We start from the raw sequence: 20,789 nt of genomic DNA, 5'->3' as shown, positions 1-20,789 counted from the left end.
AAATCAACCTGACGTTTTTAACAGATGTGTAGCTTTTAACCTGAACATGACGACGACGATATTGTTTTGATATCACGATATCAAGATATTGCCGGTATCGTTACATCCCTACTCTTTAGTAGTCAGTGATACCAAGTACCGATACCACAAGTACTTTTGATGCATAAAATTTCCCCCAGAATAATAAGATAGTTTTAAATTAAGACCTATATATCTCATAGCATTTTCCTTAAAATTGCTTGAAAAATAAAATAAAATTGTGTATACCAATACCTTGAAATAAAGGTGGATATCGTCCCGATCCTGATACGTAGTATCGGTACTTGCCCATCCCTACAGTGAGGCAAGGTTATAGTAATGGGGCTGTTTTTCTTAAGCTGGAATTGAGGCCCGAGACAACATGGAAGTTATAATGAACAGTTGAAATTTGTGGTCAGGCTTCTGCTCGGAAAAAAAAATAAAAATGACAGGAAAAGCCTACTAGAACAACACAACTGTATTTAGAGTTAGTGACTGCTCCCATTGAATGTGATAGGTTAATTCAAAACATAGCATGTAAATTATGAGGGTGTGCACACTTTTGCAACCACCTTGTTTCATTTGTTTATTTTTCTACACTTGATGTCATTTATAAAAACGTATCGATAGTATAAATAAATACTTGACTTGGCCACCAGGTGGTAGTACAATAATCATGCAGAAAAACGAAGAGTGTCACTGACTGTCACTCTAATTTTCAGTAATATAAATCCTTTTATCACAGAAGATAAAGAATATCTGCCAGTGAGTATTGATACATTATCTGTCTACATGTTGCTCCACCGTTTGTGTTCCCTCAAAGCATTTGTAACACCACCGCAGATGCTATTTGTTAGCCCGTCATTGCCGTTTTCCATTATGTGTTAGCATTAAGCTAGCAATGGCTTGTTCTGCTTTTTCATGCTTTTCTCAAAAATCCTAATTGTCCCCATTTTTATTTTTTTTTTGGCTCATCCACAGCTGCTTCCAGAGCTGGCCAACCCGGATGAGCTCCTTTCGTACCTGGATCCTCCCGACCTTCCGGCCAACAGCAACGACGACCTTCTGTCCCTCTTTGAGAACAATTAAACCTCCCCCACTCACTTCCTCCTTTCAAGCTCACCTCACGGTGGAACGCGTTTGACTGTCCGGTCCACAAATGCGTCGCCCACCCCCCACTCTGACACTTGAGACTGTATCCCATGCGCACACGTGCACACTCTTTCAAGAAGATGTGCTGCGTGGGACGGAGGAAAAAAAAAAAAAAAAAAAAAAAAAAGGGACGGGACGCCGCTCATCCCTGCACATGTTTTTTTGTGTAAAGATTCCACCAACAACATCCACGGCCACGTTGGCGGGCACAAAAAATAAATAAATTAATAAAAAAAATGGCGACATCATGCATATGTATATAGTTGATATACATGTTTATGATATCTTCTCAAGTGTGCAGCTATTATTATTATCATCACCTGTAAACGACAAAAGCCAGGAGACGAGTTTTTATTTTTAATTTTTATTTTTTTTAATATCTAAGCATGATTTGGCTTTTGTGGGGATAACAAATCTTGTGTTTGTGTGTTTTTGTCCACTTTTTCAAACGTGTTCTTCCAAGATGGCAGCACATGCCGCGACCTTTCAACCCCCCGGACCATCCCCCCCACCCCCCCAACCAGCGTCCAGAGCGCAAGATGAGGAGTTGCGCAGTGTGTGCGTGCGTGTGGTGGTCCTGCCTGCAGCATATGTTAAAGCGGGGAGCAAATCCACCGCCATGTTCTTCTTCCACTCCGCACTTGCTCTATTTATTATGTCTCACTCTTCCACATCTTTTTTTTTTTTTTTTTTTTTGCAATTGTGCCAATGCATCCTGTTTACCCAATCTATATTTATTGCTTTACTACATCTGTTTTTTTTTATGTCATTGTCATTTTTATGCGCTTTTTTTCTCCGTCCCCTGCCACCAATGCAGATATTTACTATTTTTTGTAACTGTATTCGAACGCAGCATCTGTCCCCAGCATCATCCTTTTTTGTGTGTGTGTGTGCACAACTGTTGTATATACGCTTTGTGAATACTTAGTGACTGTGCAGTGCTGTGCCCATCTATTACTGTCAACTAGACATGGTACTGTGTGTCACACTCACACACACCCACGCACACACACGCATATTACACGAATACTGTACTCACAACCCCACTTCCGAACTGTTCCAAATGCACTCTGGCCTTGTATTGTGTGCGTCAGTGTACATTTGTCCCCTTTGTCATCCTTTTATTTTTGTTTTTAAATGTAATGTGTTGGTATTGTGTGTAAAATCAGCTTAGAGATCCACCCCAAAAAAAAAAAAAAAAATATATATATATATATATATATATATATATATATATATATATATATATATATATAATTGGATACTTTTAAACAATGAAAACGTTTGTTACAAAAAAAAAATGCATTAATTTTATGTATTTTAACCACAATTTTATATGGTTTTAAGTTAATTATTTTTGCTTTTCAGTCTGATGCAGTCCGTGAATTTTAAAATGTACTGTTTTCACCCCATTTTAGTTTATTTTTTTTTGTAATCCCTTTATACGCAACCAAATATGATTTACTCGTGGAATATTGTTTTTCGTTTCAATGTAAAGACAATGCACTGCCGCATTGGGATGTTCACTACACAGTCATGTTTGCATCCAAACTGTACTGTCCACTTCCAGCCAATGACAAGAGCATTCATGTAAAAATAGAAAGAAAGAAAGAAAAAAAAAACATGTTGGATTGCGAGGCCGTGACTGTGAGGGGTGTGTGTACATAATGTAAATGACAAATAGAGACCCATTAACAGAAATGTATTCATTTTTCTCCAGAGGGAGTGTGCATAGTGTATTTAGAATTTGTAAAGCTTGCATCCTCCTGTCAGACGTCCCGACTGAAATCATGTTTGACCATCGCAAACCTCGCTAACCTCGCCTGTTCATGTATGTAAAAAACTTTATGTAAACCCTCCCTTGCATGGGGCGGGGGCCAAGACACAAAATACATTTTTTTCCCCTTTGTGTAATTATTCTGTGTATTTCTCTATGGCCTGTGTACTTTATAAAGGTGCTACAAAATGATTCACACCCTTCATTAGGACTTGGAGACAAAGCTTTAGAGTTTGTAAAGAAAAAAAAAAAAAGTCATGATACAGTGTCCAATTTATAGTTTTTATGCAATTTGGCAAACAATGCTATAAAGGTACAATCTGAAGTGATTGGCACAACAAGTGGCAGTTGTCTTTCTCTCTTGGTGTTTGTACATTCACTGATGTACAATCAGTTCATATTGGTCAGACAAACATTGTGATTTTTAGTCTTGCAAATCTGTATGTAGTTAGATGACGTGACATCCTAATATTTATCTAATAAATATGTATTCAGATGAAACACAATGTTGGACATGCCTCTTGATACTCAAATTTAACCATTTATAACCATGAAATAGGTTTCGAGTAGTAGTGGAGGCTTGAATAGTCACTTTGTCACGGTAAGAGAAGCTGCTAATTTTTCTCACTCATGGTTTATAGAAGATGCACAGTTCATTTAAGAAAATAAAATGTAGGTATACGGTGTAAAACAGGGGTGCCCAAGTTCGATCCTCGAGAGCCCCTATCCAGCCTTTTTCCCATGTTTCTCGCCACTAACACACCTGATTCATGATCAGGATCGTTATCAGGCTTCTGCCAAGCTTGCTGATTAGCTGTCATTAGATTCAGCTGTGCTGAATTAGGGAGACATGGAGAACAGCCTGGATAGGGGCTCTCGAGGACCGGCCTTGGGCACCACTGGTGTAAAATATCACAGACAACACAACTTCTGACAATGTCTTTCAAACAAGGATGCTATATAAATGCTATATTTTTTAATAGCTATTGTGTTCAATAGACCGTTAAGTGGTACTATTGCATCTGATGCATAAATTATAACTATATTATATAATTATATTTATCATAAAATGAAAAACTGAGGAAAATATGGTGTATTCATTATGTATGTTTATGTAAAAAGTAGTTCATAGACAGAAATGTATTAATGGAAATATTGTATTAATCCTGTTAGTAGTATTTTATTATAAGTCAAACTTGTATTATTTGTTTTGTCACCCCATATTTATTTTTTACTTTTTACAAAAAATATTACTATATTATAACTACAGTACAAATACATGTTACTTTTAATAATACCATAGCTTTAATATTTGGTTATTATATATATTTATGTTTAAATTTTATTATCTATTAGTAATTGCAAGTGTATTACCATTACAATTATAGTACTATCTAATATATTACTTAAATCTCTTTTCCAACAAAGTAATTTGGAAAATTAAATAAACGCAAGTTGAGTCAATTTAAACTGTATAGCATGTATCACATGACTTAGTGATTAACATTATTTAATTAAAATAAAATAAGGTACATATATTTCTATTAAAACAAATTATTAGCTGCGATTGGCTGGCAACCAGTTCAGGGTGTACCCTGTCTACTGCCCAAAGCCAGCTGGGATAGGCTACAGCACCCCCGCGAGGAGCAAGCTGTTAAGAAAATGGGTGGACAAATTATTAGCTTGCATAGCATTTCATTTTAACCCAATAAATATTTGTATTTTTAAAACATTGTTGCATTACCAAATTCTGCCACATGATGTCGTTGTTGATCTTCCACTTCCTGTCACGACTGCGTGACGTCACACGACAACACGAGCGGCAGCTCTAGCCTGGAGACTTGCTAAGCTAAAGCTAACAGCTTGAAGCTACGATGTTTGCCGTCAAAAACCGAATCATATTCAGCCCGTTCGGCATCGCCACGGCAAGGCTGCTCTCCTCGGGTCCGGTCGAGAACCCTGTCGTGTTTCTGGACATCGAGGCGGACGGTGAGCCGCTGGGGAGAATAATCATTGAGGTAGCTAGCTAGCCAGTCATCTAGTTAGCATGGCTAGCGTCTCTCGAGGACCTTTGGTGTCCCCTGTAGGGCGCCTGTGAACACTGTGCTTCATTTACTGTTTATCTTACAGCTCAATGCAGGCGTGGTGCCAAAGACTGCAGGTAAAGACAATATTGTAAGGTCATGCCAGCTGTGCTAAAACTAATAAACGTGTTTTATTTCAAAGAGAATTTCAGAGCTTTGTGTACAGGCGAGCATGGCTTTGGCTACAAGGGGTGTGTGTTCCACAGGATCATACCACAGTTTATGTGTCAGGTGAGGTTGCTATCACCTGATCTTTAAAAGTGTCTTTTAATATTATTTTGGACTATATTGTTGTTGACGCTGTTTATGTGTCGCAGGGAGGAGATTTCACCAAACACAATGGCACTGGAGGAAAATCTATATATGGGAAAACCTTCAAGGATGAAAACTTCAAGTTAAAACACACCAGAGCAGGTGCATCTCAATTTTTTCTTTCTTTATTTTTTATTTATTTTTTATTTTTATTTTTTATTTTTATTTTTTTTAATGTTACATTTAAATGAACTATGGGTTCTCTTGAAGTCAAGCAACGCCCATGCATGATCGTTATCTCCAAACTTGAGTACAGTGAAACCTTGCAAATGCGTGCTTCCGCATCCACTGATTTTATAACAGTAATATAATACAAGTAAACAATGCAGTTGTGCTTTGGTGCCATCTTGTGATATCTTAGTGACAAGGAACAGTTGAAGTGATTTGAGGAGCTTCATTTACACAAAATTAGTCATTTGCCGCCATCTTGTGGCATCGATGTATAATTTCAATACAGTATAAAACAATTTTGCTATTCATGGTAGGGCTCGGTCTCTAGTCACTGTAGCTTTAATAAGACCATTCTAAAACATTCTTATATCATCACCAGCTATATCACTATATGTTTTGTTTTTTCTTAGTGTTTTGGCCTGGTTTCAGCATGGATCACACATACTGATCATCAGGTCAAATTTAAGTGTTCGATGAAAGTCAGCAAATATCTGATTCTCGTATGACTCTAAAAAAATTATCTTGAGCGATTATCCTGTGGTGTGGAGTATGTGAAGAGTGATTTATTCTCCCCAGTCTACGCAGAAAATAGTCATAACTGTATTTGTAAACCTGTACCCGCCTTAGAAAACAATACCGGTAATTACACAAAAACTTTTATCACTGCTTAATTAAAAATAGTAACAATGAACATGTCGTAAAATTGTCAGATCATGTATTTAAAAAGGAAATAGTTCAACATAATATATTTAATTAAAATATTTGTTTAACCAACTTTTTAAAGGGCAATTATTTATTTCATATTTATCCGTTTCAGGGAATTAACACTAGTGTGATGTTCTTTGAGAAAACTTGCAAGCTCTGCATATACAGTAATACAAAGAAATTTTACTATACTTTACTTTTCAGTTGTTGTGCTTTCATTTTTTTTTCTTTTTTTTTTTGACTGTACAGTATACTTGCATGTCCACTAGATGGTAGTACTGAATTTCCTTCACTATACTTGTCTGCTATTTCCAGTCACCAACTTCTTACATGGCCAAATGAAATACAATTTAAAAAGCACATCTTTTACAATAGTAATGTTAAACAATGTGTTTGTTTTCATTGCGTAGGGACTTTGTCAATGGCCAACTCGGGCCCGAACACCAACGGCTCCCAGTTCTTTATCAGCACTACGAAAACTGAATGGTAAAATCTTAATCTTCAATACTTTGTTAGTATAAATCGTAACGCAAATGTGAAGCTGAAAGAAAAGTACAAATCAATCGACGCCATTTCCCACACATTGGTTCTATCTCGTACTACCACATGGAATGTCCTGAAAAAGGTGTAACCACTAGTTTGGTACGTAACAGAAGCAGTTTAAGAAAAAAAAAAAAAGGAAAAAAAAAACTTCCAGAGGGCAAGATCCGAAGGTCATGAAATGAACGAAAGCACAGATGCTACATAAGAAGTTGCAAACTGCTCATTAGCATTAGAAGAACACCAGGTTGGACTTTGAAAAAACGCACAAAGACAAATGAGCCTCAAAAATCCTTTGGTGAAGTTTTATGGACTGATGCAAAGAATAAGGAAAAGATCTACTCATGTTTCCCAGAAATGTACAAGCTTATCTGTGAAATACAGCCTTCCATGGTTTCTTAAAGGGACAGACTCATTAATCTTCATTGATAATAAATGATGTTAGCTCTGGAATGAGCTCAAAGATCTACGTACATAAATGTTTTATCTAACAAACTGCCGGGTCAGGGAGTAGAAAATTGTGAATTGGCCAGGTCAGTTTCTTAACTTTAAAACGGTTTATGTTTAGAAACTGATTTGGCCAATGGGGTTTAAAGTTACACCCCATGGAGCACGTGTGTTACTTGCTAAAGTGGAGATGACTATCTTTGTCAATAATACCTCTAAGAATTTTTTTTTTCTGCGCTCCATATACAAAACAGCTGCACTCGAGCGTAGCAACTCCTGATTTTTGTGCCGACACAATTCTTGATGTGGTTGTTTGGGAATTTGGTTTATCTCTCTTCTCCGTGCTGGCCGTATCGATGATGTTTCATTTGACATGCGCCCGTCACATGTGACAGTTTGATGGCTGAGAGAGTAGACTCAACTTTTCGTCTGCTGGAACCACGTCTAAGTATTGGTGCAGGTAGTGTAACCTGATTTTGTAAATGAAGAAAACAGCTTCTCAAGTTCTGTAATTTATTCCCATAAATGCCCATCAAATCCGATGGGAAGTTTCAAACTAAAAACAAAAAAATCCCCAAAATGTTCACCTTGTAATTGAATTCCTGTTTTGTTTTGTTTTGTTTTGTTTTTGTCGGCAGGCTGGACGGCAAACACGTGGTGTTCGGACAGATAACGTCAGGTATGGACGTTGTCTCCAAAATGGAAGCGTTTGGTTTACACGACGGCGGCGTGATCAAGAAAATAGTTGTTGCAAATTGCGGGCAAGTGAAATAGATTTCGAGGCGGGACTTTGGATAAAAGGTTTTCTCTGAATTGTTTGCATCTTGTGTGTCTTGCTCGCTTCATTCATCTCATGTGTTGACAAGTCCGGGGTCGTCCTTTTTAGTCCAAATCTTCACATTGTGCAATTCCCCCAGCGCTTCCTGCCAAATAAACGTCCGATGTTCCTGCTCTGTCGGTCTACTTGGAGGACGTTGGCTCGTGCCCCCCCCCCCCCCCCCCCCCCCCGCTGCTTTTCAACCTTCCTGGAAAATAGCCAGTGGCTTTTTATAGACACAATCCGCTTCCTGTCCATCCCAGCAGGAAGTGACATCAGGTGACATCCATGTGGGAGGCACAGTGAGCGCTGGCTTAAATCTTCCGCACCAGAAGATGTCTTTGAGCTCATACACGAGGCCGGCTGCCGCTGCTGCTTATCAAGCTGATACTTTATGAAAGTAAATAAAAGAGACACTCCCGCGCACCCCCCCTCAAATAAAAACCATCTGCATGCTGACCTTCCACCAGCATGTGTTTGCGTTCTCACGTTACATGTTTGCCATGGAAATGCTGGCACTTTGTTCCGGCTTGAGATGTTGTAATAAACTTCACAGAATTTGGGCCCCCACCCTGACTTTTAACAGAGCTGGAAATGCAGGAAAATTCAATGACAGCTTCACTGATGCTTGCTTTTTACAGCACGTAAATCTACTTTTTAGTTACATATTTGTATTTTTTACAGTTATATTTACGACATGATGCTAAGCAATATCATATGTTTATGAAATACAGTTTCTCAAATGAACTAAACACTAAACCTCAATTTTGCCATAATATGGATTTCTGCACAAATGTACCAGTTATCTTTCTTGGCCCATGCAAGCTTTTAATAATTAAGAAAGTGTGGAGAGTAAAAAGAGACACAATTCACCTTTGTCTCCTTGTCTCATTATTGACAACATATCGAAAATTGATGACCCTGATACAATAACAGAAGGAGTAAATGAGTCATTCTACTTTTTCTTGAGTTTTTGTTGATTATTTATGTCGCTTTATTTTTTGGGGAAACATTGAGCTTCATGACAAAGGCATACTGTGAATACCTTTGAACATGTGAATTTTTTTTTTTTTAATGAATTTGAAATGATTTAACTACATTGGTCTCTTTTTTTTAATATCACAAAAACCTAGCATTTGAACTATATATATATATATATATATATATATATATATATATATATATATATATATATATATATATATATATGTATGTATGTTTATATATATGTATATATATATATGTATATATATATATGTGTGTGTGTGTGTGTGTGTCCATACTGTAATTCTTATTAGAACATTTTTTTTCCAAATTATGTTCATTGTAAACTGTTAGCACTATAGTAATTAAACTCAGATTAATTTAATTTAAACTCAGTTTCTGTGATGATGTATATATGTTGCTTTTATGGTGCATGACCAAAATAGCTTCCCTTAATGCAAATGATGCCTACCAGGTGCTGGGTTTTTGTGTGTGTGGGTGTGTGTGTGTGGGTGTGTGTGTGTCTGTGTCTGTGTGTTAATCCAAACAAACAAGACCAGACAAAAGGCCAAAAGAAGGCAGACTTTCAGTCAGATTTTTATTCATCCAAATAGACATCACTAGAGCGCTAAAAATGATATCCTAGCTAACAAATAAGGCACATTTTGGAATGCCGTTTCATGGACATGAAAACAGACCCACGTTCGGTCGACTCTCGGAACCATGAATGTCCTTTTTCTCAGAAAACCCCCCCAAGAGTCCTTTTTTTTTTTGTTTGTTTACGATAAAACGTGTTGCAATGTTGTGTAACAACATTTAGTTGTGAACACGCTACATACATTCCGTAAATAGTATTCCAAAAGCTGTAAATGTAATACTGCAACTAAAACATAAAATCATTTAAATAGTAACACTTGTAACATTGCACAAAGGGAATACTTCATTGGACACATGCACATGCAAACTCTCAACTAGTTCTTTGTCATGAGCTAACAGCTAGCGATAACACTGGAACGTCCCAAAATAGATCAGCTCGAGACAAGCTGCGTCTCACAGTTTTAACGTGCTCATACAGTGGCGACGAGACATTCTGCATGTTAACACAATATCATACGTTTTACCGCAAAACGATTATACGTTTGTATATCAGCTCATAATTAGTAACAGTATTACAGATTATTTTACTAAAAAAAAAAAAATAATCACAATGACTTATAATTGAGAAAGATTAATTATGTACCAGCTTTTTCTTTTTTATAATAATCTATGTAGAAAATATTTTCTCCGTAGTGTAACGTGTTTGCATATTCTATACAAAAAGTGTTGTAAAAAAAAAAAAAAAAAAAAATCATAAATACTTTTGCAGATTATTGTAAAACAACCAAGAAAACGCGAGCAAACTCTCAGCTAGGTTTACTTCTTAGCAAAGGCCCTTCTTCACACACCCGCACACACAAAAAAAGGCTTTAATATTGCATAACACTTTTCCAAAATGACGGCCATCAAATATATACATAAACATTCGTTCATAAAATATTTGTCATAACTCATTAGCTTGCTATAAAATATTCTACGTTTTGCAAAATACACACATACTCTATATACTGTACGCTCATTTTTTATAGGCTATATATATATACTGAAAAGCTAATAGAAAAGTCAAGTATAAATGCAAATTCAAGACAAAAGATTTTTTGTTTTTGTTTTTACTGCTTCCGTTTGCTCGTGATGTGCCATATACATCGTCACCAGGCTGACTTTTCAACTATGTTAGTTGCTACACTATGGTTACGTCAAAAAGGCATTACTAGCGCACCCCGGTGTGTTCAAAAGGCCTTCTGGTGTCTTCACAGTGCAGCGATGTTTAATATACTGTAGACTAAAAAAAATATATGCTGCAAACAAATGTTTATTGTCACATATAATCAGCATTTGTTGGTTAAGTGGGCTTTTTATACCAGAGGTTTTAATGCAAGGCAGCCCTGTTTTTAAGTTTGCCCTCCCCACAATAATAATAGTAATAAAAAAGTATTGTTCCCAATGATGAAACACTAAAATGAAAATAAACATATTTCAAGCTGCTTTCATGTGAGCTGATGAGTGGGCTTGAAATATTACATTATGGGGAAAATAGGACCCAACATCGTTGCTACACATCGGTCTGAACAAATTCAACTTGTCTTCCTCAATGCGACTTGCTTTTACAGGACAGGCACATCATTAAGCAATTGTAAGATGTCCTGCGGTACACATTATGGGTGTCTACAATCGAGCAATTCTACTTCAAGTCTCAGTTTGTAATGATTCAAACAATATTTAGTGTTCTTAAGATGCTCTTACTGTATATTTAAGGACATAGCGTACAGTTCTCATGTTTATCATGGCTATTATCACAAGCTCCCAATTCTAACATAAAGACCCAATAAAGTGAAATCAGACATGTCTTTCTAGATAAAGATATTTGCTGAAACTGCGAAGACTGAACTTCAGTGTGTAGTGCTCAGCTAGCTAGCTAGCTATGCTACATCCCTGGATACCACATTTTATAGAACAGTTTGATTTTTATGTTTTATGTTTTGTTATTCAACAAAATCATCATGGGTACATAACTAGCATGAAATATGTGCTCAAATATCTATCATATGTTGTGAGCCACACTCTAAATGACGTGTGCCACCATTGTTAGTAAACGTTTCCCTTAAGTGTCTCCGTTATGTGGACCGACACAACATCGAGCGAGGAGGTATCATGTTAGCTCACAAGCTAGCTGTTAGCTAGCGCCCCTCGTCAGGTCAGGGGAAGCCCCGCGATGACTCAGAATGATATAGTTCAGCCACAGGAGGATTTAGGTGCTTATATTTTTGTAGCTCAAACATGGATAACTCGAAAGATGCCAGACGTAGTGGTATTTGATTGATAGATAGGCCCTAAGCGAGGCGTGGTTTCAGCGCATTCAGAGGACATCCCGGCCCACAGCGTAAGTTAGAAAGCAAGTTGCACTTGCTAAAAACCTCCATTGTTTTCTATTATTTTAACTTTGCCACACGTCCAACTCAATTTATGTCAACTCTTTTATGTCATTTCAAACCTTCTATGCATCACAGTAAACACACTGCACCACCTTGACTTCCCCTACTTGTTTCTTCAAATCATCTAAGGCACATGAACTAAATTACAGTATAAAAAAATATGACTGCCATTTGTAGAGCTAAAAAAAAAAAAAAAAAAAAAAAAAAAAACAATTATAAAAATATTTCCTATGACGATGATCCTAAGGCAGGTTTGAATCAGTGGAAATTGCATAAAGTATATCCTCTGTATTTGACACTATTGTACTGTACATGTAAAGCAGTTAAAATCATTTGAAAGTAATCCCCGCCCTAAAACCGTTGTCACATTCCATATATCCTTAATACATGGGAGTATTAGGGCCACACTGAAAACAAAATACTGTACCTATATGTGGACATTGTAAAATGAACATTACAGTACTACTGAATAAGTCATTTGCAATATGATGAGAAAAACAAATACATTTTACAATAACTTTTTTCTCAGAATACTATGATTTGCCACTTGAGTCTCATAACTTTTTTTTTTTTTTCCATAATATTGCTAAATGAATCTTATGTCACAATGTTTGTCACTACTTTAGTTACTTAAGTTTAAGTTAGGAGTAGTACCACTTAGTCTTCAAAACGTTTTTTTAATGTTGCTACTTTAGTCTCTCAACATTAAAACTTTTTTTTTCTTGTAATATACATGATTCTTAAAACTGGTCAAATATGGCAACTTTCTCTGATCTATTACCCCTTGAAACTCATAATGTTATATTTTATTTTATTTTCTTTTTTTTCTTGCTATGATGCCTTCAAAACATTCTTGTAACATTACATTTCTATCTGGTAGTAATACAAATTTAGTCACATAAGCTTTTAATCTCATAAAATGTACTTTTTTTTTTTCTGTAAAGATTAACACTTGGGTCTTCTTTTTTTTCCTCATAATTTTTTTCTTTTCAGGGTGGCCCTATCATTCCTTTGTATCACAATGACCTATTGCTCCTCCCTGTGTTTTTTTTTTAAATTGTTCTCGACCAGCCTTTAAATGGCTGCTTTCCCACCAACCTTCATCAACCCTCTCTGCACTTTTTATACGACAATCCATTGTTGTACTTGTTGTTCAGTATTTTCCATTTAGTTTCACTGCCTCCAGCAAGCGTGAAACTGGCACTCGAAATCTTCTTCAAACAACAACAAACATATTCAGCCTATGAATGATTCGTGTTTTAAAAACGTTTAAAAAACAAAACTGCATGGATGGTTACTGAACTTCACGGAGCGATACTAAGCCTACAGTAGTTTCTAAAGATGTGGAAGCAGTTACACAACAATGCGGAATACAAACAAACAAACAAACAAAAATTATATATATATTTTCCTGTCCCAGTTCAAAGTCAAATTGCACACTAGACAATAAGAAAAATAAATAGGCCACATGTAAGCTTGGGATGTATGGCACATTATCCCTCAGTTAATTCACAGTTAATAAAGATGTGCTGTTGACCCTAAATGCGGCGTTTGCGTATATATACACACAATGCACGGACACACTTCACTTGGCAAGGGAAAAATAGAAGGCATATTTCTGTAAACACAAAGGTAACAAACCCCACAATGAGGTCATCTACGACTGTAACATGAGCCTAATGAGACAATGCTTGAGCGGGCTTTCCTGCACAAGAAGCTGATGGCCACATATGTATTCCTCTGGTTTTTCATGAATGTCATCCCTTAATAACACCGTGACGAGATTTGAGGGTCGATGGAGCGGAGGATGACTGGTAAAGCGTTGTTGGCTCTCGGACCTCAGCGACAGGAGATGTTTATTGCACACGGCGGCAGTAGTAACCCAGGACTTTACATTTCTCACACAGGTGTTGAGGATGCTCTTTGCTCTGGTCGGACACGTCCAGGCCGTCCGGCTTCTCCAACGGACGCTGTGGGCGCAAAACACACACAAGAGCACGAGTGAGTCATATTTAACACATCATGAGTTCTGGCAAGTTTATTGGGCCTATTAGGTTTGGATTCCCTCCCATGTTTTGCACTGGCTAACGGAACTCTAAATGCAAAACAGAGTTACGTGGTACTGGCAAAAAAAAAGGGCCCAAGCATTCATTTGATTCGATGCACCTATTTTAATAGTACATAACAATTAATCTTATATATAAGTGGCCCAATGAAAAGACATTTATACTGATATATGTGCACTTGATGACATAAAAGTAAGAAAAGCTGACGGATGATAAACCATTTTGCCCTTTTTTATTTTTTAAAGAATTTTTGGCTGTTAGTTTACACATTAATGATATTTGGGAGCTTGGCAAAGCAGGTCTCAAAATGGACATTTTTTTAATTTTGTTATTTGTGTGCCATTTGTGTGTAAAGCCTGAAAATGGTTGAAAATGTTAGAGTTGTAGGGATGTAACAATATCCAAATGTCACAATACGATATCATCACGATATGAAGTTCACGATATAATAATTAGCACAATATTGTGGGGAGGTTGGCGATACAAAAAAAAAAAAAAAAAAAAAGTCACAATAATGTAAAAAAAAATAGCTAATACTAAAAATAAAACAATATTGTGTGTTTGTACATTACAGCAAGAATATAAACAACCTACAATCTCTAATAAGATTTATTATTGAGGCACTTACTGGCTAATGCCCGCAGATATTGAGTTACTTAATTTATTGACTCTGTTCACAAGCATATTACGTACCCCTTCATTTGACCAGTAGTGTGGGTTTTAACATAGAATGGACAAAACATGCCTTATGAAAATTAAAGTGCACTAAAAACTAGCCACCAGAGGGTGCTAAAACTGCACAAATGGAAATCAACCCGACTTTTTTTAAACAGATGTGCTGCTTTTAATATCGTGACATGACGCCGCCGATATATTGTGGCAGTTTTAATATTGCAATATCACGATATTGCCGTTATCGTTATGTCCCTAGTTGTAAGTTTATGCCACAATGAAAAATACAAAATCACACCTGATTATACATCTTTATCTTCAGTATACAAATAAATAAATTCAGTCCATTGAGGGTTTACAAAGAAGACATTGAAAGAATAGTAACATAAAATAAGAGGTGTGTTTGTGTTATTTAGTGACTAACTTGTCAGACATGTTTGAATCTTGGTTTTAAAATTACTTAGTGAGGTTAACTGAGGTGATTTTTGGATAGATTGTTCCATAGCTGGGCTATATCTAATTGAAAATTGACAGAGAATCATTCAGCACCATGGGAGATGTAGGTGATTTGCATATCTTCTACTTTTATTCTTTTCCCCTAGGTAGATTCTGACTTTTATCTTGTACCAAATCTATCTTTTTGCGTAATACAATTTTTATTTTCTCATATTACCAGTTCAAACATTTTTCTGGTCACATAGCTTTTATTTTGTCGTAATCTTACTTTTCCATCATTATGAAGCAAGCATCATTTTTGCATGTCTTTCTCGCCTGCGTAAAACTTTAAACCCAATTCCCTTGGTGTTTTTGTGTGAATGTACGAGAGCTGTCAAACAATTAATTTTTTTAATCAGATTAATCACATCTTAGAATTTTGATTCATCATGATTAATCACTGACTTAAAAAGGCTTTTTTTTCCCCAACATATTTTGCACACTAAATTTGAAGCGCACCTGTTATGTGTTAATTATTTCGACATTTAATGTTATGAGGACGTCTTCAAAAATTATATCCACTGCACACGCTCATCCTGCTTTCTCTAATCGATTAATTATTTGCATAAGTTAAAATGGGAAAAAAATGACCTATGGCATATGTAAACATTTATTAAATACTTTACTTTAAATGCATGTAGTTATGTTTATTGCTCAAACTCCAACAGCTACCTTTAATGTAACCATCCACTGGCGGCTAAAAAGGATATTCTGCGGTCAAAATTAAGTGTGATTAATCTGTGGTAATACAATGATTAATGCGATAATTTTTTGTGATGAATTAATTAGTTAACGCTTTAACTTTGACAGCACTAGAATGTACCCTAATTTAAGCCCCATGCATGCGGCTGACCCTTCCAAATAAATGGCCCGTGAGCAAAAAAGTCTAAACAATTTAAAAGGCACATGACTGTGCAAGTCAACAGCATACCACATGAATTGGTTAGATAAGTACAGATGGATGGTGAAGCGTGATTTATGAGCTTTTCTTTTTTTTTTTATATAAGGTTGGTATGCTTTCTGATGATGTTTCAGACATTGTTGTGGTTCGTAAATCTTATTTTTCTTGGCTAAGATTTTACTTGTATTATTAATGGAGTAACACTGAACAAACAGCCCTACGATTTAGTGTTGTTTCTGAGTGTTCCTGCTAGGAGACATCTGTCTTTTAAGATATTAAGCAGCGCCTCTTCTTCAGCTGCTTTTATGTGGATGATTGGTGGACTATTATTTGCAACATGAAGCAGGGGAGTGGAGGAGGTTGCATGGCCCCATGGAAGTTATGCGCTTGATCTGAAATGCCAAATATACTACCGTACCGACTGACTGACTGGCCTCGCTATTTCCCCATCTCATGTATATGGATGCTTTTGGAAAGGGCATATTTAGGCCATTTATGGGGACTGTCGGCTGGCATGAGAGGAATATATAATTGTGTGATATTGCTAACTCATGGAATGTGCTTTCTTTCACATGAAACAAGTGAAGGCGAGTCAAAGTGGTTCACTTCATGGAAACAAGATGGTTCGGTAGATGCATATTCAAGCCAGGGATAAAGATAGCTAGCTGGGCCATCTGAAATAGATGTCGTCTTATTTTATAGACATCATTACCATGTCATACACTGTCTGCACAGCAGACGTGGTATCTGTAAATATGGTAGGCATTAAAGAGCCTAACAAAAACCGCACAATGGAGAGGGAAGAAAGAGAGTTTGTGATAAGAAATATGTACGTATATGGATTTAGCCGCATAGCCAACAAATGATTAGCATGTCTAGCAAATTCTGCGATCCGGGGTTTTAACCTTGCCCGGTACTCTCTCCAGCTGAATAAATAACCGCCACAGCCACTATATGAGGAAATATAATGTAGTTAATAACATGATAAAATCTCATTAGGTATGACCTTTCCATTGTTTGGTAGTGTTATGACTTGTACTAACATTTAATGTTGCCAATGCCAGCGAAGCAAGGCAGAGAGTGATATTGACAAGCGGTGCCTCAAGAATTTGTCCCCATTTCATTCTGAAAGTGGAATTGGAAAACTGTTACAATTATAAATATTAAAAGATGAAATGTTTGAGATGAGTATCGCTTCTGAGAAAGAAGAGATACTCATCTCCTGCTATGCACTCCCTGCCCTGTGACGAACATTTGTGTTTGTTTTTGGGAAAAAGCAGCATCTTGATTAATAAAATTTCATGCTGGTTTCATTTTCAGTTAGAGGGGAATTCCAATAGCTCCCAAGCACAATTACGCAAGAAAACTCATGGTATGTGCACGTCCTAAATAAGGCAATATTCATTTTAGAATTTGATGGAATCCAGGACATGCAATTAGTCTACTGTGAGCTGGTTTAATGTCAAAAAGGCTAAATTAATTGTTGATGCAGTGTTTTTTTTATTACAATTTAAATGGAACCATATGTGATATCCTCGAGTCAACACGCAGCCATGAAGTCTTAGGTCACACCCACAAAAATGATGTTTGCCCTCACAAGAAACATGAACCTATCTTGGGTCGAATTCAGAATAATTGTTGCCTTGGCAGAGAGAAATAATAGTTTCCCGAAAAGTGAAATAAAAAGTCAACCTTTTAGCTGCTTACTGAGCTCAGTTTTCAAGAGATTGGCCAAATTCTCATGCAATTTACAGGAATTCTGGTGAAATGTGAAGAAATGTTTTGAGAGTTGAAGTTGTGGGACTTAAAGAAGTTTCACAAGATGAGGAATTTTTCTGATATTTGAAGAAGACTTGTGCGATTTAAAGCAAGTCTTGCATAGTGTGAAAAAGTCTCGCCGGATTTTTCGGAAGTCTCGCGAGATTTTGCAATTGTCTTGCGAGATTTGAGGATAATACCACTTAACTCATTCACTCCCAGCCATTTTCACCGAAGCAACCCCCTTCACTCCCGGTTGTTTTACTGCATTTTGACTGATTTTGCAAGGCCCACAGAATATTGTGTTCTGTTGCTATAAAAACATGGAACGTACCAAAAGAAAGATTAGAGTCTCTTCTTTGAACAGGAACAAAAAGTATATTTGTATCTGTTTCCATTTTGCAGCAATTAGCCTTAGAATATAGCTAGGTTTAATCGATATTCACATTCTTGGTGTAAACACTGTCAAAAAGAGCTTGTTCCAATATGGCCCTGGCTGATCTCTTATACTCTGGTTCCACCTGCTGCCCGTTTTTCGTAATAACTTCCATTGCTGTAAGCGACATGTCTTCATGTCAGAAGCTGCATCAAAGCCTTCTGTATGCTCTTGCAAAGAAACAACAACAACAACATAGAAATAGGTTTTTGGGAGTGAAGGACAAAGTATTAAAAAACATATTTACACATTTTTGGGTTTGAATAAGTTAATGTTTGATTTCAAAAAACAGTTTGAATTGTAGGACATATTCATGAAAATTTTATTCTCTTTAAGCTTCATTGTAAACATTTGCAGTCCCGTCATTTCTGTGACGGATTAAATAAATGATACTTTTATTTTGGACCTGACCCTGTGGTCATTTATGGGCAAGGAACCATATTTGGTAACAAATAAAAAAATACTTTATTGAGGCCAAAGCTGGCATACCTGCTTGTGTGGATAGACGTTGATGTGGCACTTGATACATTCTTGTCCCATGTTGGCCCACGAGTTGCCGCTCATCCACTTCCTCTTACACTTTGGACACTTGTACTCGCCAAAGCATCTCTTCTTGCCCTGGTAGGGTGTCAGCCCTTCTCCTTTGGGTCGGGCCTGCACACAACAAAGCCATCTAAATTGAATACATTCTTGCTTCCATTCCGTGCTGTTTGATTTAGCCGCAGAGTAACCGTGATAATATTTGACAAATGGGTGTGTCTCCCCTTTCATTGCTAATACTGTATAACAACTTCACCAATCTCGTACACATGCGGGTGGCTCAGCGTGCGCTTAAATGACGCACACTTCCATTGCAGCTGTATGATGAAATCATTCCAATGATTCTCGTGAGGGAGATGATGGGGAACAGTCGCTCGAGAGAAATCGAGCTGGGAGGAGCACGCTCCCCTGATTCCATGTTGGCAACTTGATATAGGCCACGACAAGGGAGGGAATTCACAAACAAAATGTATGTCGTCAAGAGGACAAATCTAGAAGAGAAGAATCTTACCAGAACATGGGCCTATTCAAGACATAATACTTCATGATGTTAAAACAATAATAACATACACTAGTGATAAAATGCTGTAGAAAGTCGCTCCCTCTATCTGATTTTTTTTTGATTTTTTTTAATCCAGATTTGAACAAAAATTAAATGGTCCACAAAGTTTCACAGAAATTTGTTCATGGATGTTTTTTGCAACATCTTTGCAAAAATAAATAGCAAACCTAATAAACCAAATATTTACTTTGCACGTTTTCACACTTGAGGCTGGTAATCAGTGCATTGTTAAGTTCCCTGCAAGACTTCACATTGCTTTCATTAGTGGCTTTGACATTGGACACATATTTTAGCGAGCGCATAGGAGGTATAGGGTCGGTCATGAGTGAGGGGGTGCGTCGCACATTCCCAGCCTTTCCTTAGTTCGTCCTTGCTCGTGTATGAGTAATAAGTCTAATCAGCAGCATCTGGCGCTGTCTTAACAGACGTCAACGCTTTGCATCAGCACCGGCGAAAGGGGCCATAAGCACCAACGGCTGTGCTTCGACATGGCCCCCAAAACCGAATGACCTCAACCTCTACTTTGCCCCACCCAACCCGACTCACTGTCAGCCTCGCATCTCCAGCCCTGACAACACGCAGGCTGGAAAATGTGACTTTGCATTAAACAAGACACGTGTGATGACATTTTGTTTGGGTGCACTCTGTCTACTTAGACATTGACTGCCATTGCAAAGGCTCATTATTAAAATATACAGGGGGTATAAAAAGTCTTACACACCCCTGTTAAAATGGGAGGCTATGAGATGGGCAATGTAGAAATTCTTCAAGATTCTTCAAAGTTACTGTAGCCGCTAAAGTAACATTGAAGAATCTTGAAGAATATCGGAGACAAAATATTCTGTTTTATTTAAGCTACTGTGGTCCAAAATAACCCAATATTGGTAAAACTAAATGAAAAAACAAATAAACAAATATAAATAAATACAAAATATCGGCCTTTTTTTTTTTTTTTTACAGAATTTTGTTATTTTTGACCTAGCAGTTTTAAGGGTCTGGACTTTGGGACAGGACAGACAGAAACATGTTCTTACTCCTAAGTTTTGCAAAAAAAAAAAACAACAAAAAAAAAAAAACAATACATAAGCAATACAAATAACATTGGGTAGCAACAGTAGCAACTGAGCCAGGACCAATTTGGGACATGTCCAAGAGGGCACTCTCAAAACTTCTTGGTCAAAACTGGGACATGTCCAAGAGAGCACTCTCAAAACTTCTTGGTCAAAAATAACCCAGTACTGGTCAAAAATTGGACTGCCCTGCTACTTGGGTCAAATTGACCCAACTGAGGGTTGATTTGTTTCAAAACAACTCAAGTTGTAC

At 37.0% G+C, this 20,789-nt stretch overlaps 3 protein-coding genes across 7 annotated transcripts in view; 2 read left to right on the top strand and 1 right to left on the bottom strand.

The window, feature by feature from the left end:
* The window catches only part of zmiz1a (zinc finger, MIZ-type containing 1a), a 151,449-nt gene extending 147,996 nt beyond the window's left edge, over positions 1–3,453 (top strand). For all 3 annotated transcript variants that reach the window (XM_077495612.1, XM_077495613.1, XM_077495614.1), the window contains one exon: positions 1,000–3,453. In XM_077495612.1, the coding sequence (XP_077351738.1) occupies positions 1,000–1,107 (108 nt within the window). In that variant the 3' untranslated portion in view covers positions 1,108–3,453. The remainder of the gene's footprint in view (positions 1–999) is intronic.
* Positions 3,454–4,682: 1,229 nt separating this feature from the next.
* Positions 4,683–14,035, top strand: ppifa (peptidylprolyl isomerase Fa). 3 transcript variants are annotated; one of them, XM_077494532.1, is made up of 6 exons: positions 4,683–4,965; positions 5,078–5,108; positions 5,174–5,262; positions 5,349–5,445; positions 6,630–6,705; positions 13,944–14,035. In XM_077494532.1, the coding sequence occupies exons 1-6, from the start codon at positions 4,822–4,824 to the stop codon at positions 13,948–13,950; spliced, it is 444 nt and encodes a 147-aa protein (XP_077350658.1). In that variant the 5' UTR covers positions 4,683–4,821; the 3' UTR covers positions 13,951–14,035. The 3 variants fall into 3 exon arrangements, with proteins under 3 accessions (XP_077350658.1, XP_077350657.1, XP_077350659.1); XM_077494531.1 differs by lacking the exon at positions 13,944–14,035 and adding an exon at positions 7,845–9,021 and having other exon boundaries at positions 4,684–4,965; XM_077494533.1 differs by lacking the exon at positions 13,944–14,035 and adding an exon at positions 7,845–9,021 and having other exon boundaries at positions 4,787–4,936.
* The window catches only part of zcchc24 (zinc finger, CCHC domain containing 24), a 47,719-nt gene continuing 36,521 nt past the window's right edge, over positions 9,592–20,789 (bottom strand). The window contains exons 3-4 of the mRNA XM_077494530.1: positions 18,854–19,018; positions 9,592–14,006 (exon numbers count right to left, since the gene is read on the bottom strand). Coding sequence (XP_077350656.1) covers positions 13,893–14,006; positions 18,854–19,018 — 279 coding nt within the window. The 3' untranslated portion in view covers positions 9,592–13,892. The remainder of the gene's footprint in view (positions 14,007–18,853; positions 19,019–20,789) is intronic.

This window comes from Festucalex cinctus, chromosome 14 (assembly GCF_051991245.1).
Source record: "Festucalex cinctus isolate MCC-2025b chromosome 14, RoL_Fcin_1.0, whole genome shotgun sequence".
Lineage (NCBI taxonomy): Eukaryota > Metazoa > Chordata > Actinopteri > Syngnathiformes > Syngnathidae > Festucalex > Festucalex cinctus.
Note: the sequence above shows the minus strand (reverse complement) of the source record. Positions and strands in the feature narration are given on the sequence as shown.